Source organism: Myxine glutinosa, chromosome 14 (assembly GCF_964187855.1).
Source record: "Myxine glutinosa chromosome 14, kmMyxGlut1.1, whole genome shotgun sequence".
In the NCBI taxonomy this organism is placed as follows: Eukaryota; Metazoa; Chordata; class Myxini; order Myxiniformes; family Myxinidae; genus Myxine; species Myxine glutinosa.
The window spans coordinates 12,407,618-12,429,817 of record NC_136274.1 but is presented as its reverse complement, the minus strand read 5'-3'; the positions used below and the strand labels follow the sequence as shown (position 1 = coordinate 12,429,817).

Genomic DNA, 22,200 nt, shown 5'->3' with positions numbered 1-22,200 from the left:
TAAAAAATCTACCAGCCAGATCCATATCTGGATCTTCACCAAAATCAAATTGATTCGTTTTTGTCACACACACAACCTGTCCACCAAGTTTCGTCCAAATCCGTCCACAACTTTTTGAGATATCCTGCTATATGTCGGTTTTGGCCATGTCTCTCAATGGTGGAGAATCACTTTAAAAATTCTACTAGCCGGATCCAAATACAGATCTTCACAAAAATCTACGTTCTTGTCACATACAATACCTCTGCCAAATTGCGTCTGAATCCGTCCACAACTTTTTGAGATATTTTGTTCACAGACAGACCGCCAAACAAACAAACAGACATGGGTAAAAACATACCCTCCATCCACCTTTGGTGGTGGAGATAATTATCAAAATTCTGTAGTATTCTTCATCTTCCATCCTGCTGATCATGGATGTAAGATTTGATGTGGGCACAATCGTGAGATTTGAAAAAAGCGCCTCTGTGTTTTGAATTCCAAGTCCACAGTTTGGTGGATAAACTGAGCTAATCAAAGTAAAATGACTACATCAATATAGGAATGTTAGCAAAAATCCAGCCGACTTATTTATGACCTTTAGAGAGGGGGTAATTAAACCACCTGCACCACCTGGTCTGTGATGCCAGTCCACACTTCATAAACTTTAAATGCCAGCAGGGAAACTTGGGATGAGCACCGGAAATCAAACCTGAACCCTGCTCTAGGAGAGAGCAGGTGTTTCAAGTGTACATAAAACAGCAAGTCTGTTTGTTTGTTCCTTGTACATTTCCAAACCAATGTGCCAATCACCTATAAATTTTCGATACCACATTATTTTCAAAGGTGAAAGGTCAGTGTCACAATAAAAACCTCAATCACATGAGAAAACATGAGATAACGGCACTTTGGACAATCGAGCATCACACACTACATGACCAAAAGTATGCGGACACCCCTTCTAATTAGTGGATTCAATTGTTTCAGCCACACCTATTGTTGACAGGTATATATAAGGGGCCATTCAAATATTACGTAACGCTATGGGGGGTGGGGGGGTGTACGGCCGAGCGTTACGAAGTGTTACGAGGGGGTGGGGGGGTGTTCGCATCGGCGTTACGTAACAGTAGTGATCTAAGTTTTTAAAACCAAAAGTGGGATTACTACTCATCCCATTTTTGCTGAGACCATGTTGATACTGAAGTCGAAGTCACAACTAGAAACCACATTTAACTGTATTAAATTTAGTACTCTTTATTACTCTTTATAATATTGACGCCACAACGAATTGTTTGTATAGCCTCTTAGGGTCTCGTAAGTTATTCCAGTTCCCATGCGGGTTCGCGTGCTTCGGTGGTCAGTATCGGGGTACCGGACTCGATCGATTGCTCCTGTGGAAGTTGGAGCCCCTCAGTGTCGACACCATCATCGTCTAGCCATTCCAGGACCGGCTCGTTCTCCTGGTACGCCACCAGGCACATTAGCTCCCGCTGTCGTCGTGCGGCTAGAAGTAGAAGTTGAGGGGTTTGCCTTGGAAAATCCGTCGATTAAACTCTTATATAGCTTTTCTTTTATATTCATGGCCGCCATGCTTGAAATGCGTGTGGTTCATGCGTTTGCCCACCAATCACGCGACTGCCGACAAAATGGCGTTTCTTCGGAAGGTAAAGGTCACCCCAGCTTGCAACCCCACCTGGCGAATCGTTCATAATCACCTCAACCTATGGTGCACGCAGTGCGCAAAACAGATGTTCTTTGCCGCAGCAACGATCGCGTGTTACTCTAGGCTGATTACTATTTTGCCGGTGCTCACATCTATTTCCGGGTTAGGTGTTCATGTTGCTTTGTTTCTGATTATTTTTTCTTTGAAATTTAAGAAGTGTAAAACAGTTTTTAACTATTTATAATCTGGATAAACATATATTGTTATGCTAGTTTCCTGGGATTATATTATATATCACATTATTTTATTTTGCCAGTAAACAACTACTAAAATGACTAAGCTCCTCCCCAACCCCCAACCCTAAATTCTCCCGTCACACTCCGCCCCTCCCCCCCCCCCCCCCCACCATGTTTCAGAGGTTGCCGTTGCACTGGTCTGTGCAAGCAGTAGATCGCAAAATGTATATTCGGGGGGTGGGGTGTAGTGACCGAACGTTACGTAACGCTTAGGGGGTGTCTGGCCGAACGTTACGAAGCGTTACGAGGGGGTGGGGGGTGTCAAATTTCGGGAAAAAAAGCGTTACGCAATATTTGAATGGCCCCTAATCAAGCACACAGCCATGCAATCTCCATAGACAAACATTGGCAATAGAATGGGCCGTACTGAAGAGCTCAGTGACTTTCAACGTGGCACCGTCAGAGGATGCCACCTTTCCAACAAGTCAGTTCGTCAAATTTCTGCCCTGCTAGAGCTGCCTTGGTCAACTGTAAGTGCTGTTATTGTGAAGTGGAAACGTCTAGGAGCAACAACAGCTCAGCCAAGAAATGGTAGGCCACACAAGCTCACAGAATAGGACCGCCGAGTGCTGAAGCGCATAGTACATAAAATATCACAGAATAGGACCGCCGAGTGCTGAAGCGCATAGTACATAAAATATCGACTGTCCTCGGTTGCAACACTCACTATCAAGTTACAAACTGCCTCTGGAAGCAACGTCAGCACAACAACTGTTCGTCGGGAGCTTCATGAAATGGGTTTCCATGGCCGAGCAGCCACGCACAAGCCTAAGATCATCATGCGCAATTCCAAGCGTCGGCTGGAGTGGTGTAAAGCTCGCCGCCATTGGACTCTGGAGCAGTGGAAACGCATTCTCTGGAGTGATGAATCACGCTTCACCATCTGGCAGTCCAATGGACGAATCTGGGTTTGGCGGATGCCAGGAGAATGCTACCTGCCTGCATGCATAGTGCCAACTGTAAAGTTTGGTGGAGGAGCAATAATCGTCTGGGATTGTTTTTCATGGTTCGGGCTAGGCCCCTTAGTTCCAGTGAAGGGAAATCTTAACGCCACAGCATACAATGACATTCCAGACGATTGTGTGCTTCCAACTTTGTGGCAACAGATTGGGGAAGACCCTTTCCTGTTTCAGCATGACAATGCCCCTGTGCACAAAGTGAAGTCCATACAGAAATGGTTTGTTGAGATCGGTGTGGAAGAACTTCACTGGCCTGCACAGAGCCCTAACCTCAACACCATCAAACACCTTTGAGATGAATTGGAACGCCGACTGCGAGCCAGGCCTTATCGCCCAACATCAGTGCCCGACCTCACTAATGCTCTTGTGGCTGAATGGAAGCAAATCCCCGCAGGAATGTTCCAACATCGAGTGAAAAGCCTTCCCAGAAGAGTGGAGGCTGTTATAGCAGCAAAGGGGGGACCAACTCCATATTAATGTTGATGATTTTGGAATGAGATGTTCGATGTTCGGGTGTCCACATACATTGGTTCGATGTTTGGGTGTCCACATACTTTTGGTGATGTAGTGTATGTCAGCCCCCCCTTCCACTCTCCCACCCCCGTACGCGTGAGGTAATTTAATTGTGATACAAGATATGCGTCGTTTTATAGAAATATGTTATCTATCTTCCTTTCCCCAAATGTTTTTGTCGAAAACCACTATCCCTTGAACCACCTTTTTAATGTTATTACTTTTGGAATCTGTCTTTTATGTGGTTTAAAATGTTCAAACAGGCCGTCGGCACAAGTTTATGTGGGGAAAATCTGCCCTATGATACCGACTGACCTCGTAGAACCAGGGCCACCTGGGTGAAAGGTCGGAGGGAGGTTGCCTCCACCCATGAAGTGGGCCCGGATCAATAGCGGCCAAGCCGGGAGGAGGTAAATGCATCACTAATGTGGGTGGGGGCAGAAGCTATAAACATGGGGTGCAAGCTGAGGCACGGAGGAGATGTACAGACGAGATGCATGAGGAACCAGATGAGGAACTTGTGTGTGAGCTGCTTCGGGGTTTCTCCACGAACAAGTCCTTTGCTGCTGCAAGCCTCCAGCCATGACCCATACAGCCAGCCATGCCCACTCTCCCCTTCGTGCTGACTTCTGTCATTAGCCAGGAATGGTTCACTGCCTGTCCGTGTCTCCACTTGGATCAATCTGTGTCCAACCAGGTGCAGTTTGTGGTCTGTCTTTCTCTATGTTGTCTATCCACTCTATCTCCTGTGGAATGGAAGAGGCCTTAATGGTTAAGGGCTAATTGTTTGATGGTTGTTTTGCTTCCTTTTGCATTCCCGCCCCGTGTTCCTTCAAATACAATTTAAAACACTTGGTATCAGAGTGAATTTTGGTGGTTCTGATTGCTGTTAGTGCCTATGCCTAACAACTCCGCTCGGCCGTTATTCAGAATGGGCATACAGCACTGATGAGTGTGGCACATCTCCTGGCTCGGTGGTCCCACGAGGCACGGTATTTTGGCAGACAGACATGTAATCCGGCCCAGGAAGACTGAATCAGTCAGGCGCCGCGACCGCTTTGAAACTGTTCGCCGGGATTCGAAACAAGCAACCGGATAAACCCCATGACTTCAACAATATATACACATACCATTATGGGGTTCAGATTTCAAAATTAACTTGTTCATACCTGCAGATGTTATCAATGGCGATGTCCCTCAGTTGTTCATACATGACAGGCTGGCTTCTCTTGCTGGATATTACACTCACAGTCGATTCCGCAAACTCACTCGTAACATTTATTTTTATGTCATTTCCACCTGTTGAAACAAAAATAAAAAATAAAGCCATGACAACGGGTCTAAGAGGAATGACATTTAAGATTTCTTTTATTTGCCTTTATTCACCAGAAGCGGCACATCTCAACTATGTTTAAATCTACAACATCCGAGTACGTATGTTTAGACAAAAAAAAGTCATCTACAATGTTCCTTGCGAGGATTGTGAAGCCAAGTATGTTGGCCAAACATCGAAACAGTTAACCACATGGTAAGGCGACAAGACAAGATGTCCTTGGTTGAAACATGTACGCACAAACACTCTCATCAAGGGTGAACCATGAGATAACCGAGGCCTTGTATTCCTGTGAGAAGTCAATCAACGGACACGTCGACAGCATTATGTTGTAATCAAGCACAACACTGACAAAAGCCATAAAATAAGTTAAACACAAGGAGCACTGTGATTGGTGAGGACTTTGACAAATCCACAATGAAGACCCATCCCTAATGAAATGTAACTCGGTGTTTTGACGACACCACTCTTAACGCCTCTGAGGAACAAAATAGCTTGATCTCAAAACGTCCAGCATTACATAATTCGTTTTTACTGCTCAGTGTGCTACCATTTACCAATGTAATATACAAGGATATCCCAATTTACGTCTAGGATGCGTTCTTGAAAAATGCGACTTAAATCGAATAAATTTTCCCATAAGAAATACAGCAATAGAACAAGAAAGAGCAATCGGAGATTGCAGACCCTCGCCCGGACATGGTTTAGTGGTTTTTAAGTCTTTTGTGTTAAAACAAATATGGCGGCCAAACAACGTGACCGATGACGTCATAATAATTTTTTCTCCACCAATTTATCCCGAGATGACTCTCATGAAATGTTATCTTGATCGGATGAAGTTTTGCACTTTTCGAATTAAGACATCATAATGGAGAAAAAATTGAAATTAAACATTTTTATTAAAGGACAGGGTGGCCACAATATCTTGTCACCCCATTTTAAAAATTGTGGAATTGCCTTTTGTCAATCGAGTTGACACCACTGAAGTGTCCTCCAGGTTATAGCACATACATTTGCAGCAGTCTTTTACTTTATACACATTTAAAGCATGCGTCACAAGCCTTAAGTTTATGCTCCATCATTGTCATTACGGAGAATAATTTTGCGCCATGTTTTGTGGCACATTTTCCGAAGCATCTGTGGGGTGGTAAGATTAAAAGCAAATCTCACTGCTTGTTTAAGGCCATCAGTGGTTGTGTAGTCCTGCTGTGCCACCATCTCTTTGTGAAGCCCCAAAGGCAATGGCACAATTTTTACAAGGGATGACAAGACATTGCGGCCACCCTCCCTGTACAGTACAACTGTGTAAATTATGCTGTGGTGGTGGTCGGGAAAGGAAGAGAGAGAGGGAGGAGAGAGAGGGAGAGGGAGAAGAGAGAGAGAGTGAGAGAGTGAGGAGAGAGGAGAGAGAGGAGAGAGAGAGAAGAGAGGAGAGAGAGTGAGGAGAGAGAGGAGAGAGAGGAGAGAGAGAGGAGAGAGAAGCGAGGAGAGAGAGAGAGAGAAGTGAGAGGAGAGAGAGGAGAGAGAGGAGAGAGAGATAAGAGAGGAGAGAGAGATAAGAGAGGAGAGAGAGATAAGAGAGGAGAGAGGAGAGAGAGGGAGGAGAGAGAGAGAAGAGAGGAGAGAGAGTGAGGAGAGAGAGGAGAGAGAGGAGAGAGAGAGAAGCAAGGAGAGAGAGGAGAGAGAAGTGAGAGGAGAGAGAGGAGAGAGAGATAAGAGAGGAGAGAGAGATAAGAGAGGAGAGAGAGAGAGGAGAGAGGGAAGAAAGAGGGAGGGGAGAGGGAGGAGAGAGGGAGGAGAGAGAGGGAGGAGAGAGGGAGGAGAGAGGGAGGGGAGGGGGAGGAGAGAGAGAGGAGAGAGAGAGGAGGGAGGAAATAGGGATTGAGGGAGAGAGTGAGAGAGAGAGAGTGAGAGAGTGAGAGAGTGAGAGAGGGAGAGAGGGAGAGAGAGAGAGAGAGAGGGAGAGAGGGAGAGAGGGAGAGAGAGAGGGAGAGAGGGAGAGAGGGAGAGAGAGAGAGAAGAGAGAGAGAGAGAAGAGAGGAGAGAGTGAGGAGAGAGGAGAGAGAGAGGAGAGAGGGAGGAAAGAGGGAGGGGAGAGGGAGGAGAGAGGGAGGAGAGAGGCAGGGGAGGGGGAGGAGAGAGAGAGGAGAGAGGCAGGGGAGGGGGAGGAGAGAGGAGAGAGAGAGGAGAGAGGGAGGAAAGAGGGAGGGGAGAGGGAGGGGAGAGGGAGGAGAGAGGGAGGAAAGAGGGAGGGGAGAGAGGGAGGGGAGAGAGGGAGGAGAGAGGGAGGAGAGAGGGAGGAGAGAGGGGGGAGAGAGGGAGGAGAGAGGCAGGGGAGGGGGAGGAGAGAGAGAGAGGAGAGAGAGAGAGAGGAGAGAGGGAGGAGAGAGGGAGGAGAGAGGGAGGAGAGAGGGAGGAGAGAGGGAGGAGAGAGGGAGAAAAAGAAGGAGAAAAAGAAGGAGAAGGAGAAGGAGAAGGAGAAGAGGAGAGTTATAATAAGATGGAGGAGGATGGAAGGCAGGAGGAAGTTCATCACATGTCATTCTCAACATCCACGTGGCCAGCATACGTTCCACCTTTTACATGCAAGAGCTCCTTTGCTTCCCAATCAACTTGGATGTTAATGGTGTAGCATGTTTAGCACATTCACAATTTTTCCTGCATTTTTATAAATTGTACGTACGGTTGTTGAAGGTAAGGCTAACCTAAGTGCCGACCTACATCGATAGCACGATTGCCATTCTGCGTAAAACATCCAATTTCACCTCAAAATTCAGTTTTACGCATTTTCTTAGCCACAAGCTCACTCTTATCACCACTAGCATGCTTAAAGCTCATGAATTACAATGATTAATTAGATGTGTAAAATGAATTACAATATTGATATGAATCACAGCACTGTATGCAAATATTTTGGAAGTACAGTACTTCTGAACAGCACAAAGAAAGAATACAGTTTCGTCTTCTTCTTCTTCTTTAGGCATTCATTTATCATAGTGACAAAAGAAGAGGATAAATAAAATACAGTACACTTTACATCGAAGTTGCATCATTCAAGTCACGTGCTTAGGCTTTTCCGTCGTCAATTTTCCTGAGCCGCCCGGTCAATTGAATTTGAATTTGAATTGAATTGCCAGTGGAATAAAAATTTCCATGTTTTACGTGGACAATATAATAAATAATTTGAATATGAACAGAGTCCATGGCGATGTAGTGTCTGACTGTGGTTGTCTAATCGGTCTCAATTTACATTCCATACTGGAATATTACATACAGGATTACAGGTACAGGTACAGCCTGACAGGCCACGGTGCACAGATTGCAGGAACGTTCTTCCATCCGTGAAACTTGCCCTTGCCAGCAGCACACAGGCACGGCACAGCCAAGCACGGTTTGTCCTTGACACGTAGACATTGAAGTGTCTTCTCCTCTTCCCTCTATAAATGGTGAGGTCCAATGGCACCAAGGTCCTGCCATGCCTTCACCACGATGCTCCTCCACTCCCCTCTGTCCTCAGCCAAATCTCTCTCTACCCTCCAACCACCCCACCCTACCCGACTGATATCCCTCTTCACACAATCCTCCCATCTCAATCTCTTTTCCTCCAACTTTGTTCCCTCAACCTATGACACTGTGAGGATCTTTAACGTCCATCAACTCATGCCGGCAGATGGGACCGTCCAGTTTAACGTCCATCAGAGGGACGGAACACAATGATGATTCACCCTGTCTGTGAAACACCAGGATAACGTTTTATAACTGGGTCGAGATTCAAACCCAGACGAGACAGCTTAGAAGAGATTGTGGGTACCTTGAGGTCATCTTGTCAGCCGAGGTCATATCGTAACGATGGGTATCTTAACGATGTATCATGGCAGGTGCACAAAACTCAACACAACACAGAGGACTATACACACAAGGTAATGGATTATGTCCGATTAATTATTTGCAATAAGGGAATGGGAAACTGGGGCAAATCAAAATGGGATTCCAAACATGAACGGGTAAAAACGTTGAGCAGGATTTATTTGGTGCGTTTCAGGAGTAAATGTGAAATGTACAAACCTACGGTGTACAAGGTGAGCCTCTATTGCCTCATAATAATAAAAACATAACATGGATGATGTACAAGCACAGCCTCATTCGCTTCCGAAATAATTAGAAAGCAAATGTGGGCGGTGTATAGGCACAGGACGCTGGCTTGATTGTTCGATGCCTCGAAAATATACCAACTTGGGTTATGCAATGAAGCCAAACCATTGACCATTGCTTATAATACATCATCGTGTTTATATAGCTTAGGATCGATTCCAAATCCACCGGGCCATGAAGGAATTATCCTATAGGCCAGAAGGCTTGAAGCCTGGGGCTTATATAAACTGTGTGCCTCAGTACACATGTAACACCAATGAGTTGCAACCTGTCGATATTTGATAATGCCAAAACTGCCACAATCAAGACTCTCTTCTCACGTTCGCTCTTTCATTCCTCTTTTCTCCCGCCTCTGGAACAAACTCCCTCATTCTCTTCAATCCCACTCCTCCCTCCAGGTCTTCAAAACAGCTGTTCACCACCATCTCTTATCTTCCTCCATCCAAAACCTTGATCTTTTCTACCCCCATTAATACACCCCAATCCCACCTCCTTCAAATTCCGTTTTATTTCCTGAAAAGTCCTTGTAGTGTCCAAGTTGTTTGTCCCGTGTACCCCACCCCAGCCCTCTGTGTTGATCCCTTCCACAGATCACATCTTATCCACAGATCTCCCTTCCACAGATCTCATGATGTCCTTGTTCTCCACTGCTGTTGTGCTTGTGTGTTTCCCTCCCTCTCCCACTCTTGTCTCCCGCTCCCTTTATTATATGTTTCATGTGTGTTTCTGTTTATGTTTTTATGTGTTTCATGTGTTAGCTGTTACGCGAGTCTCGACTTTGTATGTAAAATAAAATAAGGAGTGGATAGATGGTGGGGATGCACCCTCGTGCTTCAGACAAGAAAATATTATGCCCCAAACAGGTGAACTCGTTACGCATGTCGATCTTAAGGAAGACGCGGTTTGGAGGTGGATTTGTCAGGTAATGTCTGGCACACCTTTGGTTGAATAGCCCAACCGGTCGAGGTGTAGCTCAGCCCCAAGGTCGTCGGAAAAGATTGGACTCCGGCTTTAAATGTTTTAAAGTAGAATACCAACCACCTTTGAGGCAAAACGTTTTTTTAATCTAGCAACTGGTGGAAGTCTGGTGCATCCGTTTTAAAATAGACGACACCTGGTCAGCTTAAGAACAATCAAACATTATAGTCACAATGTAAGAAATTACAGTCACGTGAAAAAGTAAGTACACCTGCTACATGCTCCTCCCCAAACCCCCTGGTCACGGTGTACCTCCGAGCCCCGAGAGGAGTCACGGCAAAAAAATGTGTTATTCTGTATGTCAAAGATCAATGGTGAAGCCACACCAATTGTTACCAACAAACAAATATTGTAATAAGATCACACAAGAATAACAGTACAAAAATAATATTAATCAAAAGGACAATCAATATATATATATATCCTATGATGGTACCATCAGTTTCGTAATATATAACTCACTGTGCTCCAAGTGAGTGAAACAAGAACATTCTCAATGTCTCTTTCCCGGCTTCAAATCAAAGTTGATTCCGGTTTCAAGCCAAAGTCGATCCCGGCTTCAAGCCAAAGTCGATCCGCTCCAGCGATCGTCAGAACGATGTCTAATCGAGACCAGAATCCCGTTCGGATGACAGTCACAGTCACGCGGCCAAAGCTGTGCAAAGGCGCCCTCAAGGCGACTGGGAAATCCAAAGGCGCACTCCAGGCGACTGGGAAATCACACCCTCGGGTATGGACGTTTCACGGCTCACAGTCAGCGAACAGCAAATTAACCTTCAAAAGCCACGTTGCACACACACACACCAGATAAATGTCTGAATGCGGTGAAAATGGCTGAAGCGAAGCAAAGACCTTGCGCGATGTGCAAAGCGCGTGAGTCAAAATGGCCGACGGCCCGTTCTCGAGGCGTAACGGCCCTCTGATGATTCTCTCCGGAATCAACCACAAAACCTGTCACGCAGGTTGATCTGTCACAGCGATAACAACTCTGTCGCAGGAATCCCCTTCCTGGGAAACCCAAAGTTCACTCGTGACTCTCGCTCGTCAACGTTCGCTCAGACCTCAAAGCAGCTCGGCTTTCTTGTCGAACTCACTCGCTCCGCCTTGTTGTTCTCCTCTCCCTCTTCTTCATCGTCCGGTTCCGGTTTCATTTAAAACATAAACTTTTTTACCTTTTGAAAATAGCAAGATCTATTTCCCTTAAACGACAACAATAATAGTACATGGAATCAAAAATGTTTACAGTGGATGAAAACCACAACAACGGAAGTGACAAATCCATAACACATCCCATGTAAAGTTTTGACTTTTTCAACATATTTCAACATACAGCTATTTGATCTTCATTTCAACAATATTGATAGATAAAGGTGATATAATATAACAAATGTCATGAAACATTTACATTTTGTAGTCCATTGTATAATTTAATTAAACATAAATGCAAATTTCGCATGTGGAAAAAGTAAGTACACCCCTACATTTATCACTACTTCAAATACCTAAAATTAGAATCAGGTGCACCAGCTCAGGTGCAAATGATTAGAACATCATTAGAGAGGATCTTGTAGGTACCTGTCTTATTTAAACCTCAGACATTTAGTTTGGTTTGCTCTTTGTTGTTGATGTGCGGCGTCACCATGCCTATATCAAAAGAGCTCTCTGAGGCCTTCAGAAAGGAGGTTATAGATGCCTACGAGTCTGGGAAGGGATTTAAAAAGATCTCCAAACAATTTGAAATCAATCATTCAACTGTCCGGAAGATCATCTACAAGTGGAGAAGATTCGAAACAACTGCCAACCTGTTCAGGCCCGGCCGCCCCAGCAAGTTCAGCCCGAGAGCAGACCGCAAGATGCTGAAAGAAGTCTTGAAGAACCCCAGAATGTCATCACGGGACCTACAGGTAGCTCTTGCCACTGTTGATGTCAAAGTGCACGAGCCTACCATTAGAAAGAGGCTGCACAAATTTGATCTACATCGGAGGTGTGCCAGGAGGAAACCTTTGCTGTCCAGAAAGAACATCAGGGAAAGACTAAAGTTTGCCAATGAACACCTAGGTAAAGACCAGCACTTCTGGAACAATGTGCTCTCGACAGATGAGTCAAAGGCAGAGCTATTTGGCCACAGTACCAGAAGGCATGTTTGGCAAAAACCAAAGACAACATTTGACCACAAGAACCTGATACCAACTGTAAAGCATGGTGGTGGAAATATTATGGTTTGGGGCAACTTTGCTGCATCAGGGCCTGGGCAGCTCACCATCGTAGAATCCACTATGAATCCTTCATTGTACCAGAGGGTGCTTGAGGATAATGTGAGGCCATCTGTCGGAAAGTTGAAGCTCAACCGAAGGCAACATGACAATGACCCTAAACATACCAGTAAATCCACCAAGGAATGGCTGAAAAGAAAGAAATGGAGGGTTCTGGAATGGCCAAGTCAAAGCCCGGATCTAAATCCCATCGAGATGTTGTGGGGGGATTTGAAACGAGCTGTGCATGCAAGAAACCCCTCAAACATCACACAGCTGAAAGAATTCTGCATGGAGGAGTGGGCAAAAATTCCTCCCAGTCGATGTCAGAGACTGGTACACAGTTATAAGAAACGCCTACTTGAGGTTGTTTCTGCCAAAGGGGGCAATACCACCTATTAGAGCCAAGGGTGTACTTACTTTTTCCACATGCGAAATTTGCATTTATGTTTATTTAAATTATACAATTGACTACAAAATGTAAATGTTTCATGATATTTGTTATATTATATCACCTTGATCTATCAATATTGTTGAAATGAAGATCAAATAGCTGTATGTTGAAATATGTTGAAAAAGTCAAAACTTTACATGGGGTGTACTTACTTTTTCACGTGACTGTATATGGTCGAACAATTGGTACCTGAGCTTTTGCCCACACAGCAAATCAATTGTTGTATGTGCCTTTGTTTCCACAATAAATCAAACATACTTACACACGTCCTTCCCAACAAACGGCGAGGGAAACTTGTAGAGCTTGAGCAGCACCGGTGAAGGATAGAGCAGGAAATCTCGCAGGGACTCGGTAACAGCCTGAGCCATAGATGGAAAGCGCTCGCAAAGTCTCCCAAGACCCTGGGCAAATGGGAATGTGTCACACGTGCAGACATGTATCACAAGGACACGCAACGAACGTTGAAGCAGGAGGAGGCCATTTGGCCCATCATACCCGTGCTACACCTCATCCGCAGCTTGAATGAATGAATGAATGATCGTTTTAAAGGCCATTTTTCCCCGCTAGAGCGGGGGTTAGCCTTGCGGGCCCCATGACAATCATGGCTCCCTGTTTGAGGCAATGTTTTTATGGCCGGATGCCCTTCCTGACGACAACCCTTGGTCACGCTCTTACGATGCGCAGGGATACGGTGTACCTATTCTGAATCGGGGTACACACCGGGATCATTCATCCCAGCAAGGTGGTACTCAATTTGCCGACCTCAGAAGGATGACAGGCTGAGTCAACCCCCCTGGCGTTAATTCAGCGATAGACCGGGATTCGAACCCAGGATCCTAGGATCCCAAGCCGGCACCCTAACCGCTAAGCCAACACCAGGCTATTATATTGCACATTGTAAATCCTTTGGCAAGTTGCTTTGGCTTTCTAGCATGTGATGTGATCCCTGGTGAGTATGGTGGAATTATGTTTTGAGTATTCAGTAACATCTAGGACTCTTCAATGGTATATCGTCATCATTATCTCAACATCACACATGCACTGTTCATCCATGGCCCAAGTAATCCTATGGCCTTGTGCAAGCACCAAGAATCCACATCAGCTAATTATTTAATTGACGACATCGCTCAAAGGAAAATTGTTTGCAGAAAGAAAACCTTTGGCACAAGCAAATGAACCGTATTTTGTTAATATAACGGATACACCTGACCTGTTAAGTAGCTGAGATTAGAACTTTATAGACTTTATTATACCGTACTGCATTGGCCTCCTCAATGTACGATTAAAAAGAAATTATAACAAAAACTATGCTCTTGTAAAAGTATTTCCTTCGGCAGCTCACCCAGGAAGTGATGCTTTATTTAAATTTGTCTTTGGTGACAAGTATGTGTTTTGTAAAAATATCAATATGGCATTTTAATTTGGATCATTTGTTCATCACGAGTTGGAAAGTAGATTGTGCGGGTGTGTTAACTAGCACACTAATGAAAACTGTCTTTGTGCAACACAAATCAGTGATGTGCTGCTTAAAATAGTTTCAATGAAAACCATAGATATCATAGAATTGGGGGAAATATCATATCCCCTCGGTATGGATGGTTCTTCACTTGTCTAAATAAATGGGGGAAATAACCCCTCGGTATGGATGGTTCTTCACTTGTCTAAATAAATGGGGGAAATAACCCCTCGGTATGGATGGTTCTTCACTTGTCTAAATAAATGGGGGAAATAACCCCTCGGTATGGATGGTTCTTCACTTGTCTAAATAAATGGGGGAAATAACCCCTCGGTATGGATGGTTCTTCACTTGTCTAAATAAATGGGGGAAATAACCCCTCGGTATGGATGGTTCTTCACTTGTCTAAATAAATGGGGGAAATAACCCCTCGGTATGGATGGTTCTTCACTTGTCTAAATAAATGGGGGAAATAACCCCTCGGTATGGATGGTTCTTCATTTGTCTCAATAAGGGGGGGAATATCCCCTCAGTATGGATGGTTCTTCATTTGTCTCAATAAGGGGGGGAATATCCCCTCAGTATGGATGGTTCTTCACTTGTCTAAATAAATGGGGGAAATATCCCCTCGGTATGGATGGTTCTTCACTTGTCTAAATAAAAAAATATATAAAAAACCACCGTTTAGAGGCCATTTTTCCCCGCAAGGTGGGGGTTGGCCTTTTCGGGGACCGTGGTTGTTGTTATTTTTTGGTCCCCTTTTTGAAGAAATGTTTTACGGCCGGATGCCCTTCCTGCCACCAACCCTGTTTGTCGCCTTTTACGACAAGCAGGGAATTACCAGTGAACTGGTACTCAATTAGCCGACCTCGGAAGGATGACAGGCTGAGTCAACCCCCCTGGCGTTAATTCAGCGATCGACCGGGATTCAAACCGAGGATCCTTGGATCCTAAGCTGGCACCCTAGCCGCTAGCCCAACACCAGGGACTGTGGGACTTGTCTAAATAAATGGGGGAAATATCCCCTCGGTATGGATGGTTCTTCACTTGTCTAAATAAGGGGGGGAATATCCCCTCGGTATGGATGGTTCTTCACTTGTCTAAATAAATGGGGGAAATATCCCCTCGGTATGGATGGTTATTCACTTGTCTAAATAAATGGGGGAAATATCCCCTCGGTATGGATGGTTCTTCACGTGTCTAAATAAATGAGGGAAATATCCCCTCGGTATGGATGGTTCTTCACTTGTCTAAATAAATGGGGGAAATATCCCCTCGGTATGGATGGTTCTTCACGTGTCTAAATAAATGGGGGAAATATCCCCTCGGTATGGATGGTTCTTCACGTGTCTAAATAAATGAGGGAAATATCCCCTCGGTATGGATGGTTCTTCACTTGTCTAAATAAGGGGGGGGAATATCCCCTTGGTATGGATGGTTCTTCACTGGTCTAAATAAGGGGGGAAATATCCTCTCGGTATGGATGGTTCTTCACGTGTCTAAATAAATGAGGGAAATATCCCCTCGGTATGGATGGTTCTTCACATGTCTAAATAAATGAGGGAAATATCCCCTCGGTATGGATGGTTCTTCACTTGTCCAAATAAGGGGGGGAATATCCCCTCGGTATGGATGGTTCTTCACTTCTCTAAATAAGGGGTGGAATATCCCCTCGGTATGGATGGTTCTTCACTTGTCTAAATAAGGGGGGGAATATCCCCTCGGTATGGATGGTTCTTCACTTGTCTAAATAAGGGGGAGGAATATCCCCTCGGTATGGATGGTTCTTCACTTGTCTAAATAAATGGGGGAAATATCCCCTCGGTATGGATGGTTCTTCACTTGTCTAAATAAATGGGGGAAATATCCCCTCGGTATGGATGGTTCTTCACTTGTCTAAATAAGGGGGGGAATATCCCCTCGGTATGGATGGTTCTTCACTTGTCTAAATAAGGGGGGGAATATCCCCTCAGTATGGATGGTTCTTCACTTGTCTAAATAAGGGGGGGAATATCCCCTCGGTATGGATGGTTCTTCACTTGTCTAAATAAATGGGGGAAATATCCCCTCGGTATGGATGGTTCTTCACTTGTCTAAATAAATGGGGGAAATATCCCCTCGGTATGGATGGTTCTTCACTTGTCTAAATAAAGGGGGGGGAATATCCCCTCAGTATGGATGGTTCTTCACTTGTCTAAATAAAGGGGGGGAATATCCCCTCGGTATGGATGGTTCTTCGCTTGTCTAAATAAAGGGGGGGAATATCCCCTCGGTATGGATGGTTCTTCGCTTGTCTAAATAAAGGGGGGGGAAATATCCCCCTCAGTATGGATGGTTCTTCGCTTGTCTAAATAAATAATAAGATGGTATCTTTCTGTACAGTTTCCAATCGATACTCTTTCCGCTTCACACATCAGTACCAACCTTTATAAGAACAATTAATAATGTCTTGTAATTATGCTTTAAAATATCGAAGTTTCCTTAAACTAGTGTGTATATTTTGGTGAGCCCAAGCAAAAATACTTTTGTCACAGCATTCACCATGCTGGATGATGTGATGGCATTCATGTGGGCAGCAGTTAGAGCCCAGCTGTTCAAGGACTACCGTAGTCATTGTCATCATTTGTAGTTCTATAGCACTCCTCTTTGGCCTATCAAATGCCATTCCATCACATCACTCATTCTTGACAGGTATATCCGCTAGTAAAGCAACCGCCCAGGGTAGTACTACCGTTCAGACTTAGGAGAGTTAAAGTGGTGCTCGGAACCATTTTACACTCTCAGTGTCAGGAGTTCTGGTCTTACTTTCTGTCTCACTCAAACTATAGCTACCGGGCTGGCTTCAATCTCTCTTTCTTGCAAACAAACACCATACACTTTTCCTCTATTTTATTTAAGGCCTGGCCTCGATGAGGGCTATGCCTGGAGCCTCCAACATAAAAAAGAAAAAGAAAAAAGAATTAACAACTGCAGGTCACTTGAGTCTCCGCAATGAGTGCATTGGCAAATTTAGCTTCAATTCCGTGAGCAAGGAGTGTGCACGGGTACAAAAGCGGTGGTTCGAGTAGGCGAAGTCATGCAAAATTTCAATGGGAAAACGCTCCAGCACTATGGTGTTGGTGCCACATCACACGCTATACAGACAACGGTGTATCAGAGAACAGCAAATATCAGTACAACCCCAGCTGCGTTTTCCTTTCTCTTCTCTTGTTTTCACCTACCCTTTCTTCTCCCGCTTACTTTTTATAGACTCATAGTTTATTTGTTTACATTTTGCTTTATACCTTAGGATTATTTTCACTTTTATTGTGATGATGGCAAACCAGTAGTCACGGAAACAATTTGCACTTACCATATTACTGCTTTTATTGCATTTTTTTTGGTCTGACGTTTAAGCTTATATTTTCTCCTCGTACCTTCAGCCATATTGGTGTTCTCTGGAGTACAATTGGTGTTCTCGTCGGTACGGAATCAAGCCGGCCACGAAGCCAGGCATCACAATTGCTCGGATTTTAAACATCGAAAACATATAATTTTGTATGTCACATGACAAATGAAAAATTTGAATTTTCATCCAAATCAAAAGTGCTTCATTCAAGTCTTCCATGGTACAAACCAAAAATATTGTTTCTAAGCCAATATCATGTAGATTTGTTTATCTCCGGTTCTAACAAAAACAATGTTGCATTCACTAATAAAATAAAACGGCCACTAATAAAACAAGCCGTTCTGCTCGAAATTGATGGAAACCAATTTCAAGATGGCTGCCGTGGCGGCCATATTGAAAATCGCAGCGCGCCCATTTTTCGAAAGGCACCTTCCTCTACTCAACGCCAACACACACTGCAAACATGGATTTAATCGGACAAGCCGTTCTGCTCGAAATTGACGGAAACCAAAAGTTGACGGATGTCTGGATGGCTGCCATGGTGGCCATATTGAAAATCGCAGCACGCCCATTTTCAAAAGGAACCTTCCGCTACTCAACCCCAGGGAACCTTCCTCTAATCAAGGCAGACAAGCTGCGATTTTCAATATGGCCGCCATGGCACACTGCAAAAATGGATTTAATCGGACAAGCCGTTCTGCTCGAAATTGACGGAAACCAATTTCAAGATGGCTACCATGGCGGCCATATTGAAAATCGTTGAGTAGAGGAAGGTTCCTTTTGAAAATGGGCACGCTGCGATTTTCAATATGGCCGCCATGGCACACTGCAAAAATGGATTTAATCGGACAAGCCGTTCTGCTCGAAATTGACGGAAACCAATTTCAAGATGGCTACCATGGCGGCCAGATTGAAAATCGCAGCGCACCCATTTTCGAAAGGAACCTTCCTCTACCCAACCCCAACACACACTGCAAAAATGGATTTAATCGGACAAGCTGTTCTGCGGAAACCAATTTCAAGATGGCTACCGTGGCGGCCATATTGAAAATGGCAGCGCACCCATTTTCGAAAGGAACCTTCCTCTACCCAACCCCAACACACACTGCAAAAATGGATTTAATCGGACAAGCCATTCTGCTCGAAATTGACGGAAACCAAAAGTTGACGGATGCCTGGATGGCTGCCATGGCGGCCATATTGAAAATCGCAGCGCGCCAATTTTCAAAAGGAACCTTCCTCTACTCAACCCCAACACACACTGCAAAAATGGATTTAATCGGACAAGCCGTTGTCCTTGAAATTGACGGAAACCAAAGGTTGACGGGCGCCCGGACGCCCGGGACGACAATACCCCTTAGCCCAATTTGAGCCGAGGGGTGAAAAGTAGTTGCATTCGCTGGAAGCCACGTACTTTAATTTTCCAAATAGCCTGTTCTGAAACTGCTGTTGAAGAGGATACACAAGCAAGGCAGACAAGCAATCCAAAGCAGTTGAAGCTTTACAAGCCTAGTGTATCATTCACCAGCAGTGACAATATTAATAAAAGACTCACCTGGATGCAGCAGGTAAGCAGGGGCATGTAAGCAACAATGGCCTTGCTGGAAGTTTTGGATTGAAATTTTTCAGAAAGCTTGTGGCAAAGATAATCTGCACCTAAAGAAGAAGGGAAAAAAAAAATCAACCGACACCAACATTAATATCCTGTCATAAAAAAATTAAAAACAATATAATGGACTAGTAGGCCAGCACTCGTGGGAACCCATGGGCATAGACATGCATGACATTTTGACATGTAGAGTTAGAAGCTGCATGTAGAGTTTTCCAAAATGGGTATTCGGCAATTCAGCACATCCAGAAATGATGTCATGTAAACAATTTATTTACTTCCCATAATATTTGTGAATAAATGTCTATGCATATGTGCAATACGGTTGGTTTATAAATCCAGTATTTGCACACTATTCAGCATTTGAACTCGTGCAAAAACAAAAAATTACATACAACAACCTTCCATTTTTTTCCACCGGTGTTTTACATAAAAGTACAGGTTGGAGTTTTTTTTATTAAAGACTTCAAATATTAATCATGACTGTTTTATTTTCTCCGCATGGGTTGTAATCAAAACGTACCTATTTCACGATATAAGACGCTTTGTTCAATCTTCAAATGTATACCAAAGGTCTGAAGCCCAAGACCGTAGGCCTATAAATAGTGACCAAAATGGCGGAAGTATGATTGGATTTTTTTCATGTTACAATTGTGGAGGGAGTCAGGCCAATAAGCCAAGCTCCGCCTTGGACGGACAGAGCTAAAGAGCTTCAGAGCAACAAACTGGCGGAGAATATTATAGTGGATATAGAAAATTACAGGAAGTCATATTCACAAATCAACCATTCGAATACGATTCATCGTTAGTGCAGGTATAAAGAAGAATTCTTAATATAACCTCTGTGGCAGTGCAGAATGGGTTAGCAATGCTGTAAGGACAGAAAGGGGGCAGAGGCTGAGCAGGTTTCTCACCAATTAGGGACATTGTGGATAATTTGTGAGTTTCCAACTCTCCCACACTACAAAATATCAGTCCCTTCAGCTTGCATCAACTCAGTCATTTCTCTTGTACAATATTAACCCGCCTTTGAGAAGAAAGGAAAACTATATGGAATTTTCAATACAACCACAATGCCGAAAGGGTGCCACCACCATAATCTTCGATGATATTTCCCACCCATAAAGCAATATGGAGCAACTGCAGCCCATCAGTCTATATATGCCAGGTGGATCAACTGACCTCACATCAACAAATGGGCGTTCTGCCTCCTTTATGGGTCCATCAGCACATAATGTGCAAAATATAGTGAGCCAGGCAATAGATGTTGGTAAGGCCAAGTCGGGAGTTGCGTTTGACTACAAAGAACCAAAACTGGTAAAGGTTCACATTTCTTAAATAATTGTAGACAAGGTCAGTCACATAACCTCGAGGCCTAACACGTGACATGGCTAAGGGGTTGGTTGCATCACATCATATGGAATTTAGAGAGGTACCTGAAGGATTGTTAGAGGAATGAGCAAGTTCCATAGGCACAAGGAAGCACCAGGTTGCACCTAAGGAAGGGATTACAGATACATTTTGACGATAGTTTCATCCAACCAGATGTTGAAGGGGAGTATTTGAATACGGATTATCAAATCAAAGTGGGCGGGTTTTGGGAAATTGTACAGACGTCAATGCAGAAGTGTCTTGCAGCCAATCAGTGACCTACAAACATACAGGTGATGTTGCACGTGTGCCACAACTAACTGTAGATAAGACATGGCTTCATTGGCAAAACTTACTGGGAACAGTTCGGGGAATGTAGGTATGTGGTGCAAGAAATGGTGGATCCCAGAACCAAATCCCATGGTTTTGCTCTGACAAAGGGTTAACACCCAAAATATCAACTTTTCCTTGCTTTCCACAGTAGTTAACATACTTCAATTAACAGTGGACCATGGGCTTCACCAAGGCCGTCATGATTTAGCTGCAACGTCAAGTAGTTCAATGTTCATCCATAAGTGTTATACGCTAGTTGTTAAAAGTGGGATATGCTGGTTGTTGGAACAGTACAAATTGCATAATCATTGCAGAGAAGCATCGATGTGCTTGCGTAGAGTTGGTTGGCCAAATTGGCCAAAGAGCTTCAAAGGGGAAGTTGATGACTCAGGATTTGACCACTGAGGCACGCTTGTTGAACAGCAATGTTTCGCAGCCCGGATTGGGAAAGTGATGCGAAACCCAAAACTCAATTTAACTCAATCGGTTTGGCAACTATGAAGACACCACTTCATTGTTTTACCATCAAGCCAGCACCACACAAATGTACCTTGCTCATCCTTTACAGCCCACACCATAAGGTCAACACAGGCTGCAATGGCTTGACAGCGAAGACGCAGGGAGGAGTCGGCGTGTGAGCGTTCGTTGTCGTGCAGCATTCGCTGCAGCTCATTTTGACTGCCACTGTACTCTTCCAGTGCAAAATCGTGAACTTCCTTCACAAAGTCACTCGGTAGGTCTGTGGATGGAAAGGGTTTCACCATGGCACCACCTCCCAGATGTCAAAAATCCCAAAAAATTCATGTACTTTGACAAAGTTCCAACAGTGACGGCACTTCCCCTAAACTCAATGGCTGTGCTAAGTGTTTGTCTTGTCAGTACAGACTTGGCATTTAATATGGAATATTTTTTTTGTGGGGGTGAACTTACTTTTCAAGATGTCTTAGAACCAAAAGTTCATTGGAATTATGTTGAAATTATTCTAGATTTTGTTAATGTGACCTTTTCAAGAAACAAAAACCACATTTGACATTTCGAAACAAACAAATTGATCCTTGAAAGTGATGTAAACTGATATCGAACTCAATTCATGGACAGTACTGTGTTAAACTTCTGTACGTTTTCCAGAAGTATCTCTTGATTTTGCACATTAGCCAAAAAAATTTTCAACAAAAACAAAAGTTAAATTACGAATGGGATTACGGACAGTAAAATTACAGTTCAGAACTTCGTGTAACCCACACGAGCATTCAGGAGAGCATGTACATGTCGAGGCATGCTGTTCACGAGATTTGCCAAGGTTTGGACAGGAATCGCTTGCCATGCAGTGACAATAGCCTGCTGCAATTCACGCACAGAGGTCGGCTGCTGGTCCAAGTGGTCGATTTGACGCGTTAATTCTGCCCACAAGTTCTCAATCGGATTCATATCCGGTGACATGGCAGGCCACTCCATATGCTCTAC

General features: G+C 44.2%; 1 protein-coding gene across 1 annotated transcript in view; it reads right to left on the bottom strand.

Moving 5' to 3' along the window:
• PI4KA (phosphatidylinositol 4-kinase alpha) overlaps positions 1-22,200 on the bottom strand; it is a 261,370-nt gene that overhangs the window by 210,272 nt on the left and 28,898 nt on the right. Inside the window, exons 12-15 of the mRNA XM_068135196.2 lie at positions 21,287-21,475; positions 18,979-19,079; positions 12,842-12,980; positions 4,580-4,709 (exon numbers count right to left, since the gene is read on the bottom strand). Coding sequence (XP_067991297.2) covers positions 4,580-4,709; positions 12,842-12,980; positions 18,979-19,079; positions 21,287-21,475 — 559 coding nt within the window. The remainder of the gene's footprint in view (positions 1-4,579; positions 4,710-12,841; positions 12,981-18,978; positions 19,080-21,286; positions 21,476-22,200) is intronic.